General features: G+C 41.4%; 1 protein-coding gene across 1 annotated transcript; it reads right to left on the bottom strand.

Annotated features, from left to right (window-relative positions):
* Positions 1 to 1,379: 1,379 nt before the first annotated feature.
* On the bottom strand, positions 1,380 to 18,047 carry ccdc18 (coiled-coil domain containing 18). Its single transcript, XM_030751023.1, has 25 exons — positions 17,600 to 18,047; positions 17,286 to 17,468; positions 16,761 to 16,919; positions 16,464 to 16,570; positions 14,817 to 14,945; positions 14,548 to 14,644; positions 14,333 to 14,454; positions 13,938 to 14,217; positions 13,525 to 13,612; positions 12,560 to 12,777; positions 12,148 to 12,258; positions 11,939 to 12,070; positions 11,573 to 11,707; positions 11,336 to 11,413; positions 11,105 to 11,221; positions 10,831 to 10,998; positions 9,296 to 9,438; positions 8,609 to 8,772; positions 8,004 to 8,217; positions 7,621 to 7,720; positions 7,378 to 7,515; positions 4,963 to 5,103; positions 4,211 to 4,348; positions 2,595 to 3,038; positions 1,380 to 2,503 (listed from the first exon to the last, which is right to left on the bottom strand). The coding sequence occupies exons 2-25, from the start codon at positions 17,379 to 17,381 to the stop codon at positions 1,754 to 1,756; spliced, it is 4,269 nt and encodes a 1,422-aa protein (XP_030606883.1). The 5' UTR covers positions 17,382 to 17,468; positions 17,600 to 18,047; the 3' UTR covers positions 1,380 to 1,753.
* Between the last annotated feature and the right edge of the window lie 893 nt (positions 18,048 to 18,940).

The raw sequence follows: 18,940 nt of genomic DNA, 5'->3' as shown, positions 1-18,940 counted from the left end.
GCCAAGATGCTGAAATGTGAAAAACTAAGTACACCCCATGATTCAATAGCTTGTATAGCCACCTTTTGCGGCAATAACTAGAAGTAATGATTTTTCGTATGACTCTATCAGTCTGTCTATTCAGCATTCATTTATGCTCAGGTCTCTTAAAGTCCTGCCACAGCATTTCAGTCAGGTTGAGGTCTGGACTCAACCTGGAAGAAGACATACTGAAGCAGTCTGACCTTGGAGTGAATTTGCTGGGACGTCCACTCCTGAGCGGATTGGCAGCTATCTTGAATGTTTTCCACTTGTGAATAATCTCTCACTGTAGAATGATGGACTTCAAATAGTTTTGAACTCTTCTTGTAACCCTTCCCAGACTGATGAGCAGCAACAGTCATTTCAGAAAGATCACTGGTGTTGTCTTTCCTCTTTTGCATTGTGTTAACACATACCTGAATGCTCCAGACCAGAAAACTGCCAAATTATAGAGGTCCATACACTTGATGACGATCAATGAATCAAGTGCATTTGATTAGCAGCACCTGGCTGCTCCTTACCCTCTTAATTCCTATTTTGGGTCAAGCACCCAGGGACTCCAATGTCCTACTGGGAGACATCAACACTCACACGGGCAACAACAGTGAGATGTTGCGGGGCATGAACAGGAGGAACGGCCTGCCTGATCTGAATCTTGGTTCCTACCACTTACTTTTCCATCCTTTTGCTGACCCATCCCAACTTTTTGTTTTAGATGTGTCGCTGTCATCCAATTCAAAATGAGCTAATATATTTCATGAAACAGCAAAATGCCTCTGTTCTATTCTAATCATATTGTTCTATTGTGAATGAAATATGGGTTTATGAGATGTGCAAATCATTGCATTCTGTTCTTATTTATATTTTACACAGTGTCCCAACTTTGTTGTATTGTGTACACACACAAACTTGCTCAGAATCTACAGTTAGCCTTAGGAAAGTGTTACTCATAGAGAATGGAGGGTTTAAAAAAAAAAAAAGATTTCAAACAAAACAGAGTTACATTCTCACATCTGTAAACATTTGGTAACATGAGAAAAGAGTAATTCAATGGGGAAAACTAATCTCAAAACTCACTGAAGGCTGGGCACTGCTCATGTTTCTGTTACATAACCACAGAAGTGGAAAATCCAAGTTAACCAGCTTGGGTCTGTATTGAATTCAGTGTGCTCTGAGCCAAAAAAATCCTCTTCTGGACATAAAACAACCAGTTGCTCTGGTAACACGACCCCACAGTCATCAACTACATGGGAATACACAAACAAGTGAAAGCAAAACTTCACGGCACTCAGAAGAACAACTGAGAATCACAGTTAAGTGTTTATATAAAAACGTTTTAATGAAATTAGCTTATTAAAAAACATACATAAATATTGGTTGTAAGAAGACATGAAACATGAATGCTACATTTACATTAAACTGTCACAGTAGCTAAAGCAGCAGTCGTCTTTACTAGAGTTAATCTTTTAACAGACACAAACCTGGAGGACGGGCTTAATGAAAATGCACAGGATTATATTTAATGTGCTCAAATGCATCGAGGTCCCACTAAAAACAAAAAAGAAACATACACGGTACTGTATGCTGTATGTCTAAATAAAAAGCTCTGATGATCTATTTTAGTAAGTGTGATGTGGTCCTGAATGAACACGTTATTATCTCTGACACACCACAGATAATTCAAGTATACAGGTTTCTGGATGAGTGTTTTTACCTGTGATGTGAGGCTGTGTCAGGTCTGTGGTAGCTTGGTGGATTTCCATAAAGTGGGATCTTCCTGCATGGCCAAAGTCTGATTAACAAACTTCAGCATGCCTGTCAGTGAACTCATATCAACCTCCTCTTCCTGACCCACCAGAGTGCTCACAGACTCTCTCCTCGAATCAGTGAGCAGCTCACCTTCATCCTTCTCCATCAAGGTAGCCTCCACCCCTGGGTTTCTGTCACTTTCTTTGTCAACCATGTATGTGAGCGGGTTAAAGGAGATATCAGAGATTGCTGTGGCATCTGTGGCACTGAGTCCCTGCCAACTGTGGTCCACTGTGTCTGGTAAAGAGGAAACTGAGTGAGACAAGGATTCCCACGGTTGCTTACTCAAAGCCTCTTTCAGTGTGACCTTTAGGCTCTGAGAGAGGTCCAAAGAGGAATCAATACTGCTGCTCTGCAGCCAGTCACATATTTGGTGGCTCTCAGACAGGTGAAGGGCTGAGGTTGGTTTAAGGTATGAGTGAACAGACGGTGATAAATAGGTTTGTGCATGTGTTGGGGAGCGTATATGTGTGGAGTGAGCATGAGGAGAGCTGACAGTCATGTGAAGCTTTTTGGGGGAGGATTCAGGGGAATGAGCAGCGAGGGAGCACTCTGGAGAGTCTGTGACTTTGTGCAGAGCAGAGAGAGACGGTGTGTGATTATACAGATTTTGTCGGTCTGCAGCTCGTCCCAAACTGGAGATCCTGGCCTGGAGACGAGTCACCTCAGACTCCTATCAGAAGAGGGGAACATAAACTTTAAAAAAATAAAATGAAGAACTTCCACCATATAACTTTCATTATGCTGACACAAAAATACTCTACCTTGAGGAGGAGGGAATCGCTGGAGGTCTCCACAGACTTCTCAGAGGCATGGAGCTGATTCTGGAGCTGTACAGCCTGGACTCTGGTATGATTTAACTGGGCAGTCAGCTGCTCCAGCTGTGCATGGAGATGACTGTTCTGGGCTCTGGTTTGCTCGTACAGAATCCTGCTCTGCTCCAGCTGAGTTTTGCTCTGAAGGAGCTGGGCCTGGCTCGTGTCTAACTGTGACTGGAGGCGAGTGGCTCGGTTCCGGGCATGATCCAGCTCCGCCTTAGTTTGGTCCAGCTGGGCTTTGGTCTGTTCAGTGTGGGCCGTTGCTTCCTCAAGCTGAGCCTGGGTCTGCTGAAGTTTAGCAGAAAGCTGCTCCTGGGAGGAGCGCATGGTGGAGGAGATCTGCTCTGAGACTTTGAGGAGCTGGCCTCGAGTCTCCTGAAGAGACTCCAGCTGGTGACAGAGGGGAAACAGGCACAGAGGACATTTTTTTCCCCCACCACAATGTCAGAACAGTTAAAATAAACCAGTTAAGCTGAAACCGAGGTATGAAGTATTTTATACTATTGATGTGTCCATGTAAACTCAAAGTGGCAGAAGGACAACAGCACCATCGAAAAAAAAAAAGGGAAACGAACATGTTCTCAGCTGTGTATCACAGAGATGAAGTACTGTGGGAAACTCAACATACAAAAAATAGGGAAATTGTACGGCGTCACTGACGTGTGTAAAAGTCAAATATTAATAAAAATGAGGAAAACAAAACAGACAAAACAGGAACAACAGTGATGACTGCATAAGCTGATAAACCACAGAAACTTTAACACATGGACTGACTGACTGACTGAAATTCTGCTGACCAAGTGGTGTGGCTTCATCAGGATAACAACACAAGGGATTGTCTAAAATGACCTTCTTGAATCTCAAAGGGGAAAGGTTCAGCAGATAAAATCCAAATACCACAGGATTAGAAGCCAAAATAATAGATTGCCCTTTTGTGTCATATATGAATTAAATTAAGTACATTTCATGGAGTTGAAACACAAGATGTTGTGTTTCATTTCCATTAAACACAACTTTAAAAAATTTGTTAACTAATGATTAAAATATGTCAACTAGAAAAATCTTACTATAATAATAGACTTTTAGTCTTTAAAGCAATCACCTTCCTTTGTTACACAGTCCATTAAGTCCTGCCTCTACTCTCCCACTGATTGGCTAGTGTTTGTGGCTTACGATTAGGTGATTGGTTAAATGGTTAGGGTCAGAGCCAGTCAGAAGCAGAAGCAGTGTGGCAAACACAAACAGCAGATATCAGAAACTGTAGAAAAGAGGCCTAGTTTTGTATTACATGACATTATTGGTGCAAACATTCACTTCAAAGAAAATCTGCCACCAGTGGCAGTGATGCAGGCCCTGAGTCCAGCGTTACAGAATCAAATTAAAATATCAGATCTAATATAAACTCTACTTAACTGCACAGTTTCTAAAACAGTCCATAGTTTGCAGTTTCTTCTAACCAGAACTGTCAGACTGAAAATTTCAGTTTCCATCTAGTTGTTTCTATTATAACACTTTAAATGCATTTCAGAAAGAAGCTGACACCAGTCTTGAGACTACTGTACCTCCTTGCTGTGCTGCTCCTTCTCCAGCTCCAGCTCCTGCTCTAAAGTGGTAACCATGCTCTGCAGCCTGGCCTCTGACTGCTGCCAGCGCACCTCCTTCAGAGTCAGCTCCTCCTTCACACTACACAGCTGGGCCTCCTGCAAGGACACACACACACACACACACACACACACACACACACACACACACACACACACACACACACACACACACACACACACACACACACATTACTGACAGCAATAACATATAACGGATTGGGTTCCCAACAAAGAGGTTTTGGGTTTCCAAAGAAAAATCACCAGGACTGTGATTTAAAAAAAAAAAAATAATAAAATCAGTCTGTTTGTAAATAAAAATACCATGGGCTTTCATTTATGCACTCATGAAATTCAGCATTATTTATAAATGTTCAGAAAGAACATTCTGTTTAATATGGTAAAACATTATTTACCAGAAGTTAATGCAAGAGGCCGTAATTTAATGCAAACCAATCATGCATCACTCCCCAAAAGCTGACTCTGAGCCAGGAAAAACCTGAAATGTCATGAATTGTTTGATAAAAGTCAATGATGCATCCTGTTAATAGCAGTGAAGATACTGGTTCATCAATAAGCTTCAAGACTGCTCTGTGACTGACTGGGAACCTGCCCTGTGGGCACACCCCCACCCACTGTGACCTTCTAAAGGACAACCAGGCATAGCTAAAAAATGATGAAGAAATGGTTACTGAACAGTGCTTTGGCTTTACCGTCTCTTTGGTCTGCAGCTTGGCAGCATCCAGCTCTCTGGTCAAGGCCTCACGGTGACACTGAGTTTCTTCAAGTTCTTTAAGAACTTTTTGAAGTTTTTGCTGACATGCAAACAGCTGCTGGCTGAGCTCCCGGGACTCCTAACAACACAATCACACACACATATTAATGAAAAGATGAAAAGTTTACATCCAGTCATCATGGGCGTGAATGTAATTTGTGGTAATTTGGGGCTTTTAATGATTTCTTTGAACTGCTCTTCTGTTCTGATGCAATGATTGTAACAATCTTTAATGATTTTTAAAAAACAAGAATTGGGTGCACAACTTTGAATTTATTTTGGATTTTCTCTAATCCACACAGTGTCAAAAGGGTATATATACAGGCTCAAATATATACATACACTCCCTGAAATCTTTTAGTAAATGGTGCTGAACATTCTACAGTTTCTTTTATCTTGACAAAACTAAGGCCTGTTTCAGTAACCTACAATGGTTACTGAAACTTAACTTGAAACTTTAAGTTAATAAATAAAAAATTACAGAAAACGAACTCATGAAAATGAGACATTGCTTTTGAATTGTGGTTCAACAGAATTATTTTAAAAAAAACAAACTGGCTTGGACAAAAATAATGGTACCCCTAGAAAAAATTGAAAATAAGTTAACCATAGGGATGTGTTAAACTAAGGTGTGCCCCATAATTAGCATCACAGGTGTCATCTAACTTGTAATCAGTCAGGGTGAAAAGTCATCACTGTGCTGTTTGGTATCATGGTGAACATGGACCACAGAAAGTTAATGACAGAGCTGTCTCAGGAGATGAGGAAGACAATTATTTATTAAGACGATGATATATTATTAAACATGTTAAAAGCTACGAGACCATCTCCAAGCAGCTTGATGCACCTGTGACTACAGTCGCACATATTATTCAGAAGTTTAAGATCCACAGGACTGTAGCCAACCTCTGTGGACATGGCTGCAAGAGGAAAATTGATGACAAATTGAAGAGATGGATAATAAGAATGGTAACCAAGGAGCCCAGACTTCCAAACATCCAACTTCCAAAGAGACTAGAGGTGAACTCCAAGGTCAAGGTACATCAATGTCAGATCGCACCATCTGTTAGTGTTTGAGCCAAAGTGGTCTTAATGGAAGGCAACCAAGGAGGACACCAGTGCTGAAAGTGAATCATAAAAAAATGAGACTGGATTTTTTTCCAAAATTCACATTGACAAACCACAAAGCCTCTGGGAGAATGTCCTTTGGACAGATGAGACAAAACTGGAGCTTTTGGCGAATCACATCGGCTCTGTTTTCACAGACGCAAAAATGAAGCATACAAAGAAAAGAACACCGCTGTGAAACATGGAGGAGGCTCAGTTATGTTCTGGGTTGCTTTGCTGCAACTGGCACAGGGTGTCTTCAATCTGTGCAGGTACAATGAAATCTCAAGATTATCTAAGCACTCTGGATGGAAATGTGCTGCCCACTGTCAGAAAGCTTTGTCTCAGTCACAGGTCCTAGGTCCTCCAACATGGTAATGGCCCAAAACACACTGCTAAAAACACCCAGGAAGGGCTAAGAACAAAATATTGGACTATTTTGAAGTGGCCTTCTGTGAGTCCTGATCTAAATCCTATTGAACATCTGTGGAAGGAGCTGAAACATGCAGTCTGTAGAAGGCACCCTCCAAACCTCAGACAGCTGGAGCAGTTTGCTCACAAGGAGTGGGTCAAAATACCTGTCGGCAGGTGCAGAAGTCTCACTGAGAGTTACAGAATTCACTTGATTGCAGTGGTTGCCTCGAAAGGTTGTGCAACAAACTAATAAGTTAAGGGTACCATCTAAATCATCTAAATCATACTATTTCCCACAGTGACATCTGATTCGGGTGCGAGTTAATTTTTAAAAATTCTATAAACAACTCAAACCAGATCTGTACGTCTCTTCCGAGCAACTGCCTCTGTTTAACCAGACACTAGCCTCAGGTAGCATATTAGTTTTATGAAGTGAACACAAAACAAAAGCAAACATAAGGTGAGCAAACATTCATGTAGCCGACTGTGTTTGATCAGCATTTCACAGCTCATATTAAAGCTGCTCCATATCCATATTGTAGCCTACAGTTTTATCTCGCTGCAAACAAGTCCACGAAATATGTGACACAAAAAAGATTTCCTATGAATAATGCAAAATTGGATGGAAACATTTAGTTTTTACTTTCTCTGTGACATGTGTTGGTTGTGCAGCTTATAACAGATAACACTGCCAGTCCATCCATTCGCTCCCCCCATTCTTCTGATGTTGCTTTGCCAGAAACTTTAACCTTAGTCCAGCTGAAAAATATCCCTTAAGGCAAACCCAGTGACACACTTTCTCACACTCTCACTCCTCTCAGTGAGCTCTGACCTTCGTGTTTCTGTCTCTCAGCTCCCTCTGTGTATCTCTCAGCTCTCTCTCTCTGGCTTCCAAGCTCTGCTGCAGAGACTCCACCTTCCTCTCCAGCTCCTGCTTGTGCTCTTTGATGGCCACATCCAGTTGGCCAAGCTGAAGATAACATGATGTCCGGAGAAAGGAAAATGATGAGCCATGGCAGCAAAATATGGTATGGATTAAATGAAATGTGTGAAATTGCGTGTGTCTGTGCTGTACCAGCTTTGCTCTCTGTTGGAGCTCCCCCTGTCTTTCCCTCAGGGCGTTGTCCATGTCTAAGACCTCGTGAGTTCGGTCCTCCAACTCTCTTTGGGTCTCACTGTAAAGTCACACATATAAATACTTACAGCAGAAATTCATTATTAAATCTGGAAAACCAAAGGATTTTTCCCTGGATACACAAAAGTGGTTCATTTCATCTGATATTATGGCAATGACAAATAATCATACAGTCAGTGCAAAGTTTGAGACAAAAGGATTCATGACTGTGTGTTTCTGGAGGTTCGTTTGTGACAGAAATGTACAATATTATTGTTTCAAACACAGAAGAGCTAAAGGCAGCAAAGAATCTCACACATGAGCACATGATGGCACGTTCTCACCTCAGTTGGAGAGTCAGTTTTTCCACTGAGGCTTGCCGCTCATCTGAAACCTTTTGAGTTCTCTGTAAAACATCCTTGAGCTCCTGTAGTTGCTTCAGAGTGTCAGCCAACTTTTCCTGCTCTGTCTGCAGCTGCCCTTCTAAGATCTGGAGTTGCTGGACACAGTTAAGCCGATCTGCCTCACACCTATGAACCTGCTCCTCCAGATCAATAGCTGGGAGGGGGAGAAGGATGAGAGGAAAGGGATAAGAAAAAGACAGAGAAGTTTTTTTGACCATTCTTCCAGAAGTGCATGGATGAGAAGGCCTCGCTCGCAGTCTCCACTCTAACTCATCCCAAAGGTGTTCTATCAGGCCAGTCAAGTTCTTCCACACCAAACTCCGTCATCCATGTCTTTATGGACCTTGCTTTGTGCACTGGTGCGCAGTCATGTTGGAATAGGAAGGGGCCATCCCCAAACTGTTACAAACTGGTTATATACATCTGTGGTCATCAAAGTGATTGGATCACCCAAATTCAGTGATTTGGATGGATGAGTAAATACTTCGCAATATAGTGTAAGTGACTAAATTCTACAAAACTATCAAGAAAAAAACATATCTTACCCATTTCATTCTTGCTGATGAGTTGGCTCTTCATGTGCTGCAGACTCTCCTCCATACAACTGATCTGAGAAGCCTTAATGACAACATCCTTTCTCAGATGCTCCAGCTCTGACTCTTTGGACACCAGCTCCTCTCTGCACTGTTTCACCTCTGATGTGAGGCGGCTGCAATGTACAGAGAAAATAGCATAAAATAAACAGCATATGCTTCTTTTTGTGCAGGAAATTAGGTACCCATGCACTGTTTAAAACATTTAATTCAGCACAGCTGGAGACATGTCCATGTCTTTACCTCTATGAGAGTACAGATCCACTGCAGACACAGAGAAGGGAGGGACCCACCAGAATTTTTAGAACCTTATCTGGCTTAGCAAATGTTTCTTTTGATGGCGCGTTTAAACTCTTAACATGATTTTTCTCTTGGTGCTTTTAAAATGAAAACTGCAATGAAACTAGCTACAGCAGCCCTTCAAAATTTAATAACTGGAGGTATATCAGATTGGATCTTTATGAGTGCATCTCCCGGCACTGAACAAGTAAGATCCTTAGTTAGAAACAGAGGCCTTTGATTGTATTTGATGCATTCAAGAACAACAGGACACTTTCTGCAAGAAATGAATCACTAAACAAAGCTCCATACAAACTGCATTAAACAGCCAGAACAGTGAATAACTTAAAAACTGCTCACCTCACAGACTCGGAGAGTTGTTCATTCTGCTGGTTTATCTCCTGCAGGTTCTTCTCCTTCACCTGAGCATCTTCCTGTCTCTTCCTTAATTCTTCCTGCAGAGATGCCCGGGCTCGTTCCAGCTGCTGCTCCAGACTGGACACCTACACAGAGACAGTACCAATGACAGCATCCACTTTAATTTGAATTATTTTTATTTCCCATGTATAAAAATAGAAAGTAAACAGTTACAATTTGCACAGACATTACAAATCAGGAGATATAAGAAGAACAAAATATAATATTTAAAAAGACACTAAAAGCTGTCCTCTACCTTTAAGAAACTGATTTTTTTTTTTCATCTGTTACTCAGACCAGATGTTCATCTACAGATTCTCCACACTGCTGTTTCTGTGTTTGTTATGATCCCAGTAATAGAAGCAGCTAAAATGTTCCACCTTTATTCTTCAGCACAGTCTGAACTCTCTGAGGCAGCTTTCTTCTCATTTCTTTCAGCAGTCTTCAGGAATAGTTCTCCAGGCTTCTTAAAGGACATTCAAAGCTCTTCTTTAGATGTTGGCTGCTGTTTGTTCTGTTCTCTGTCAAGATGATCCCACACTGCTTCAGTAATGTTGAGGTCCAGGCTCTGGGGAGGCCAGCCCATGACTGATAGTGTTTGTGTGTTTTTCTATCCAGGTATGCTTTACTGCATTGGCAGTGTGTTTGGGATCATTGTCATGTTGAAAAAGTAAAGAGTTCCCAATCAGACACTTTCGAGATGGTACTGCATAAATAAAAATCTGATGGTACTTTTCTGAATTCCTAATTCTATTAGTTTTGACAAGATCTCCAACACCAGTAGCTGAAAGGCAGCTCCAAACCATGACAGAGCCTCCATCCTGTTTTACAAATGGCTGTAGACACTCACTGCTGTATCAAATCCAAATTTGGATTAATCAGACCTGTTACTACTAATTTTCAGCCCAGTTCTTGTGTAATGTGGCATATCTCAGCTTCTTATTCCTGTTTTTTTATTAGTAGTAGTAGTGGTAGTGTTCATTTTAAAGATGTGTATAATATTCCTAAATCAGCCAGACTGTCATTTGTCTGTACTCACGGTCATGGTCACTTCTAAATGTATTCCCAAAGTACGAACAGATTTGTGCATGAAACGCTCGTACACACACATTTGTGACTGCACACTGTTTTTTGAGAGTCCTGGGAAATGGAAGAAAAAACCAAAACAAAAGCAAGAATCTAAAGATATGTGGTTTACTATGATTAGAAATCAGAAAAAGGGGGAAACTGCAACTGAGCTATGATTGCCATTTGTAGAATATTTTAGTCGATCCACTCAATGATTAATCAACTTGTCATTGCGGTGCTAAATGAGAAAAAAACTGTTGAAATAGAAACGATGTGAAGGTTTCAACTGAACACTTCAAATTACTGAACATTTCAAATACAAAGTATCGAACACAATAAAACAAGTATGACAAACGCACATTTCCAAGTTTACCTGGTAAGTGAGAAGGTTTTTGCTCCGTCTAACTCACCTGTCTGTGCAGCTGGCTCTGGCTCTCCTCTAGCTCGGAAACGCGAGCACTGCTCTCAGTCAGCATGGTCTGCTGCTGCTGGAGGGAAAGCTGCAGCTGCAGGTTCTCCTCGCTGGAGTGCTGACAAACCAGAGTGGTGCTGTGGAGCTTCTCCTGCAGAGAGGACACCTGAAAAGGAAGAAGAAGCGGAAAATATGAGGTGTGTTTTTGGAAGAAGAACATAAAAGCATGCATGAATTTTCTTGCAGATTGTTCACTGTATGCAACACTATACCTTATCCTTCTTCTTCTGCAGCTCGGTCTCATAGTTCTTCTTCATCTCCTCTATCTGCTGCAAGTATGAGTTCATCTCTTTTCTGCATGCTGACAGAGATGACTGTAGCTCACACACCTGGTGTATAAACATATTGGTAACTGTAGTTGTTGCTGTGGTGTGATTCATGACTTGTTCTAGATGTTTATGCACATATACATCAAAACTGTCATTTGTTTTATTTGTACAAACCTTGGCTGCAGAATCAGCTGCCTGCTCTTTGAAACTCTGGAGCAACTCTTCGTTCTGCCTGACTTCCACCTGCTTCTCCTAAAAATAATATAAATGTAGGTTTTGCATTCATAAACGGCATACGTACTGTGATGCATGTGTATTAAATGGTTATTGTGCCTTCTTATCAGGTGTGGGTTTTATGCAGGAATTGAAATAGAAAACGCACTTGTGGTCTTATACTACGAGTGTTCTGACCTGTGTGAGCTGGTCTAGAGAGCTCTGCAGCAAGAGAGCTGCTTTCTGAGCCCCGTCTCGCTCCCTCTGGAGTGAACTCAACTCCTGCTCCATCTCCACCAGCCGAGAGTGAGCCTCTTCCAGAGACAACTGCAACTGCAGGAGACAGAGCACACTATTAATACAGGTACCAGCAGAGATTTAAAAACATGGTCACAGCTGGTGTTTATTCTACTAACTCAGAGCACAGATTCTCTCCATCTTTCCTCTTCATTAGCCTTTGGCTGCAGCACAGTTAGCATCATGTAGATAAATCATTAGTGTCTGAGTAAATTAATGCTGCAGAGGTAAAGGATAGAAGCTGAGGAAGCCGAAACAGTAGATCACCATTTGTATTCTTTGTTGCTGCTCCGTGAATTGATGAGAATGAGACTGTTTACACTTTTCCAGAGACTGCTGATATTCTCGTTGCTTTTTGGTCATCAGTGACTGGTAATGCTGCAAACTGCTGCTCTTCTCCTTCAATTAAAAAAAGAACCAATTTTTAACTTTCATTTAATTTTTTAACAGTGGAAAAAGCAATCATAACTGTGCACCTGTAGCTGATTCTCCAGCTCAGTGTTCTTCAGTGCAGCCAGACTGTAGGCCGAAGTCTTCTCCTGTAACTGCTTTTCCAGCGCAGCAGCTCGTGCCTTTTTTTTCTTTAACTGAGGTGTAACAGAGACAGCTAATTTGTAAGTAACAATCATGAGTTCCTAAACTTGAAATGATACCTTAATGAGTTATAAAACTCACTGTACATGGCACAGATCTAGTGAACTAATTAAAAATATCAAACACTACATAGTTGTATGTAAAGGATAAATTTGGCTTGAGTTGTTTCATCCTAAAAATAAAAGTAAATGAGTAGAAAGAATATGTGCTATACTGTTGAGCTTATACTCAGAACTAAAATAAATTTGAAAAACACGTTAAAGCTGGTGGCGTGTGAGAAGAAAAATATGTTGCCTCTTTCTCCATGTCTGTGGCTTGGTTGACTTTGTCTAGCAGCTCTGTGTGGAGGCTCTGGTAGTGGGAGGCTCTTTGGGCCATGGAGCTCTGCAGGGAGGAGATTTCCTCCTGGGCTCTGCTCAGACGCTCCTGAAGAGACTCGATCAGGCTGCTCTGTTTCAGCCACTCAGCTTCCTTCGACTGCAGCACTCGCAGCAGCTGCTGGTAGCCTTCACCTGCCAGGATTGACAGAGAGGACTGGAATGGATCTGTTTTTCCTTCTTCTTTCAACTGGTCCCATTAAGGGTTACCACAGTGGAACATCAGCCTCGATCTCACCCTATCCTCTAGCATCCTCTTTTGGAACACCAACCCTCTGCGTGTCCTCCTTCACTACATCCATGAATCTTCTCTGTGGTTTTTCATCTTTTTTTCATCTCCTGCCTGACAGCTCCACTTTCAACATCCTTTGTCTAATGTATCCTCTGTCCCTCCTCTGCACATGTCCAAACCATCTCACCCTTGCCTCCCTCACCCTCTCATACGGTGGCCCTGAGAAGTCAAACGCACTACAACTTAAGAAAACATCAACAAATAAAAAAAACACTGCAAAAGCACACAAAACATAATGGAAGTTGAATAAAACACAATGGAAGTAGAAAAAAAGAAAAAATATCACAAAACACAACAGAAGGTGTTTCTGGGGACACAATAATGTGACAGAACAGCTGCGCAAAACAGAAACTAAAATATGCGAAGGAGCAGCTGCTGGTGTTTTCTTTAGTTGTTGTGCATTTGACCTCTCAGGGCCACTGTAGTCTCAACCTGAGCTGTCCCTTTGATATACTCATCCTGTTCACTCCCCAAAATAGATCCATAAAAAGACAGAATGGATAGAAATGTAAGCTGCATTTGTATTTCTGTTACTAGGCACAGACACATACACCAATGTAATGATATATCCAAGTGGGTTTGGAGCCTACCTGGCTTGAGCTTCATCAGGTGTGCAGCTCCTGTATAGTTCACTGGGGGTAACATGCAAGGACTGGCACAGATTTGTCCCATGGCACCCTTAAGTTGGAAAAGAAAAAAAAAAAAAAGGATATGACAACAGCAATCATGTCATTGCTTGTGCAAAATCAGTGATAAATGGCAATTTTATTTACATAGCACATTTAATAGGACCACAGTAACTGAAGGCACCCTCAGCACACTTGCATCTGACTCTAGGAACATTTAAAAAAATCTACAGCTGATGACCTGAGAGCTCTGACTGAGTTGTCAAGAGTCCGGCCTGTTTTGAGGAAACAAATAATGTACCACAACTTTGATTCAAATGCTGTGGGCAATTTAACAAAACCACATGGGAACACAAATGACATAGACGCCGCTCCACCTCTGGTAGATGCAGCAGTGCCAGCACGGCCTCCAGGCTGGCCAGCTCTGTCTGGCTCTGCTGAGCCTCTTTTTGGCTCTGGGCCACTCTCTGCTCCTGGCTGTGAGTCAGAGCTCGCAGGTTTTCCAGCTCCCTGCGCAGAGAGGCCACATCCCTGCACTCTGCACCTCGCTCCACAAGCTGCCGCTCCAGATGCGAGGCTTTGCGTCCAGCCTCTTCGATTTGGGCTTGGAGGTTAGAAGCCGCAGCGTTAAACTGCTTCACCTCCTCCTTCAGCTTACTGGGAGACAGACAAGACGAAACACTGCTGATTAAACGATTATTGAAAATCTACAAGTGTTCAAAAACTACATAAAGATGCAGTCAAATTAAAACAATCCATCTCTTGTGAGTACCTAATTGTCTGGCTGTGCTCTGCCTTCTCTCTCTCCAACACAGTGCACTTCATCTCCAGCTCCTCTTTTTCTCTGCCACTCTCAACGAGACTCTCTTTTAGCTTGCTTTCACTCTCCATCACCTTAAACCCACAAATCAAAATGCATTTCTGACATTAACGTGCAAGTAAAAATGAGTTTATTCATTAAATAAATCAATATTTGAATAAATGCACCTTTTTGAGCTTTATAGAAATTGTAGCCTTATAATCTTTGAAAGCTTCTTTGAGTTTCTCTGCATTTTCAAGTGCTTGATTCCTCTGTTGCTCCGCCCTGCAAGGCATGGTGTTGCACATGCATTAGTAAAATATATTAAATAATTCAATTAAACATAATAAAATGTGACAGAAAGCACTGTACTAGATTACTTTCTTATATTTTCACTCATGTTATAAACTGTATTGATAGAAATCATGCGCAGAGCTGAGCCCAGATGTAAGCGCACCGTTTTCCTAAGGCTGCCTTGTTTTCCAGCTCCTCTCTGAGCGTGTTCAGCTCTTCAGTAAGAGTCGCCACCACAATGTCACTGTGAGCTGCGGCTTCCTCGCAACACTCGGCCCTCAGCTCTACTGCCCTAGGAAACACAGACAATACAGATTACACTGTTAACGCTGAGGTTAACGGCAGTTTGAAAAACACACAAAAAAAGCTAAAATAATCTGTAAATCTTTAAAGGCTAGAACCAAGAGCCACAATTCCACCCAGAGTGAACTTGTTCTCTTGGGAACTTTTTTAGGGAAGTGAAAGCTTCATTCCGGCTGTTGCTTATCTGCATTTCCACTGTGGAGAACACTCACGAAGATTAAACAGCTAATTTTAAATGTCAGACTTTACAAAAACATAGTGACCAGATAACAGCTTAAATATCTTTGCCTTTCTTTTCTGTTCTCTGTCTCTGTCTGAAGGATAGCTGTGGCTTTGAACATAACCACAAATAAAAACATTTAATTTCTGATTTACTACTTTGTTTTCTATAATTTAATGGCAGCAACACGTCTCAAATAAGTTGGGACCGGGCCGTGTTTACCACTGTAGAGCATCCCCTCTTCTTTTAACAACAGTCCATAAACATCTGGGAACTGAGGACAGCAGCTGCTGGACTTTTGGGAGAGGAATGTTGTCCCATTCTGATCTGGTTGAGGATTCTAGCTGCTCAGCAGTCCTGGGTCTTTATTGTATTTTTCATTTCATGATGCTCCAAATGTTTTCAGTTGGTGAAAAGTCTGGACTGCAGGCAGGCCAGTTCAGACTCTTCTACTATGAAGCCATGCTGCTGTAATAAATGCAATATGTGGTTTAGCATCGTTCTGCTGAACGGCAAGGCCTTCCCTGAAAAAGATGTCATCCGGATTGGAACATATGCTGCTCTAAAACCTGTATATACCTTTCAGCATTGATGGTGCCTTTCCAGATGCTCAAGCTGCCAATTCCATGGGCACCAGTGCACCCCCATACCATCAGAGATGCAGGCTATTGAGTGCTGATAACAAGCTGGATGTTCCCACTCCTCCTTAGTCAACAGGCCACTGTGTCCATGTTTTCCAAAAAGAATTTTAATTTCTGTTCATCTGACCACAGAACAAATTTCCTCTTTGCTTTGGTCCATTTTAAATGAGCTTTGGCCCAGAGTAGATGGTGGTGTTTCTCGATCATGTTCACGTATGGCTTCTTCTTTGCATGATGAGCTTTAACCTGCATTTGTGGATGGCACAGTGAACTGTGTTCAGTGATTTCTGGAAGTGTTCCTGAGCCCATGCAGTGATTTCCATGACAGAATCATTTGTTGAGATGTGTTGCTGCCATCACATTCGAGATGAGCTAATATTTTTTACAAAATCATAAACTGTCTCAGCTTATTATTTTTATTTTCTATTCTGAATAAAATATGGGTTTATGAGCTTTGCAAATGATTGCCTTCTATTTTTATTTACATTTTACACAGCACCCTAACTTTTTTTGGAATTAAGGTTAAATGAATGACTCACTGAACTCAACACTAAATCACCATACGGTGTATATAAACAGACATGCAGCTGCCACATTACAGTTAGGATATTAGCAACGTCTACAGAAGTATAGACAGTGAGATTACTTTAGTTCTTTGGCCTGAGCCTCCAGCTCTGCTTCAAGCTGACGAATCTGTTCACTCATGATTGCCACACTGTTGTTAACTCCAGCCCTAGTGCCTCTGAGGTAGCTCTGCAAAAGAACACAGACAACAGATGTGCACTTTTTCTTAGTTATTATGAGAGACATGTCATATTTTTATTGACAATTCAACCAAACTATTCCACACTATATTCATCTGCAACACACAAAGTCGGTCTTTTAAGATTTAAACAGCTTTACTCAAAATAAATAAATAAAAATCACACATGTAGTGTCATACCTGAGACTTGGAGGTAGCTATTTCATACTGTATTGCATCCAAGTCACCAATGAGCTGCTCATCCTGCAGAGTCAGACGGGCGTTTTCCTGACGTACACAGCCGACCTTCTTCCTTGAAACAGACTCCATCTCTACAGAGCGGGTTTTGGATGAGACGGGCTAAAAAGGAGGATAGAACCCAGGTGTTGATAACAAGGGTTTATTTCTTTGCCCTATAACTGTGATATGACACTAACTCTATTGCCTTACTACCAGTTTTACATGTACAGAAAATATAAACCACAACCCAGAGCGTAATGCCTCATAAAATTTACATCTTTAAATCTACTACTTTTTTCAGTTACCAGTTATGCAAACAAAACTGGCCTGCAAATGTAGCTTATCTATCTATTTATGACCGAGGGAACAGCCAGTAGATTCATGCATAAGTTCATACAGTATATAACACAGGATAACACAATACAGCGTGACAGGTAATGTGTGCCTCTAATTGTTTCACTCAAAAATATATCTTTTGCCCCTCACCTTCGACCTAGAGGAGGCTGGATTGACACTACCAGCAACAGCCCGCCTCTCAGCTGTCTCACTGAGGGGCTTTTCCTGTCCAGAGCAGAGGAACATCAGATGTCTGAAGGTCTTGCAACATCAGGCAGCCGGGATTCTGCTGAACCTATTCATCACCACGGCCATCTCACTGAGTGTAGAGAACTGAGGAGCGCACCGAGGGTCGGGGGTTGATGGCTCAAATACAGAATCATACTACTACCTACTTTCAGCAGGAATAATGGTTTCTGTAGCGATAAACACCTGGTACAGGCTGGGTTTGTGTCAGTACTCACCTCAGCTTCTGTGCAGGCTGAGCTCGGTCAGTCAGATTACCTCTTCGGTTAATCTCTCCTCGAGCCCAAACATCAGACTAATGACGGGTGCGTGTCTTGCTTTCCGGCGCTGAAGCAATGTTTACAGCTTATGTGCACAGATGAAAAGGTCCAGAAGACCTTTAACTTCATCAGCATCTGGTTATGCTTTAAATATCTGAGATCACAGCGGCACAGCAACGCTCGCTAAATGTAAACAAAGATGCTCGATGGATCAACAGGTGGCTAGCTACTCAACCTTATCACCAAACGAGCGACACAGCATTTAACTTTTCATTGAGCTGTTAATGTTTAGTATCCTAACGCTATAAAAGTAGAAAATAGGTATTTATCACTTCCACTGTAACAAAGATTACCCAATGGAAATGCAGTGAAGCGGAAGGTATCCAAAACAGTTTGTAATTCTTAGTCTCCGCCTACACCCAACAACAAACTTTGTGATTGGGTAATACTAAGCTGTCCGTGACTTGATTGGTGGAGAGGGGTATGGGGTACCCCATACTATGGGGTAAGATATATATATATATATATATATATATATATATATATATATATATATATATATATATATATATATATATATATATATATATATATATATATATATACACTTAGAGAGCCATGATTTCTGTATACACCGAATAAGAATTATGACAAAGACATATGACAATTTGTGAGGTGCGTATTTGAGGATTTTTCTCAAAGTAAGTTTTTACTTCTCTCAATCAAATCCAGTGGCTGTACAAAGTCCTCTTAACTTAAGTGACGGATTGACATTAACCATTTTAGAGAGGCGACCAAAATAGAGCTGAATAACTAGTGAAAAAAATACTGTGTACTGGTTTGTAAGTTCTCAAACACAGCCAAGACACGCCTAATTTTCTGAAGATGAAATATGTTCAAATTGAAGTGGAATGAATGAAAGTGTTAGGAATTCACAAATATGCCAACCGTCAAAGACATGGCAGCACATTTTATAGCTACTATTGAAAAATAAAGGCAGCCATCCTCTGACATTACCCAGCATGCATCACCTCCTCCCATCAACGAAATAACAGATACAAAATTTATAGTCTGTAATCTTCTTTGTGGTCTTCCTCTTTTCCTACCACCTGGCAGCTCCATATTCAACATCCTTTGTCCAGTGTATCCACTATCATTCCTCGTGTCCACATGTCCAAATCGTCTCACCCTCGCCTCTCCAAATTTGTGTCCAAAATGCTCAACCTGAGCTGCCCCACTGATTTAAACAGATTTTAACATCTTAAACTCTGTCACCTCCGCCTCGGCCTCCTGTCTTTT

The sequence above is a fragment of the Archocentrus centrarchus genome, chromosome 17 (assembly GCF_007364275.1).
Source record: "Archocentrus centrarchus isolate MPI-CPG fArcCen1 chromosome 17, fArcCen1, whole genome shotgun sequence".
Taxonomy (NCBI): Eukaryota; Metazoa; Chordata; class Actinopteri; order Cichliformes; family Cichlidae; genus Archocentrus; species Archocentrus centrarchus.
The sequence above is the reverse complement of the archived record's forward strand: the minus strand, read 5'-3'. Positions and strand labels throughout refer to the sequence as shown.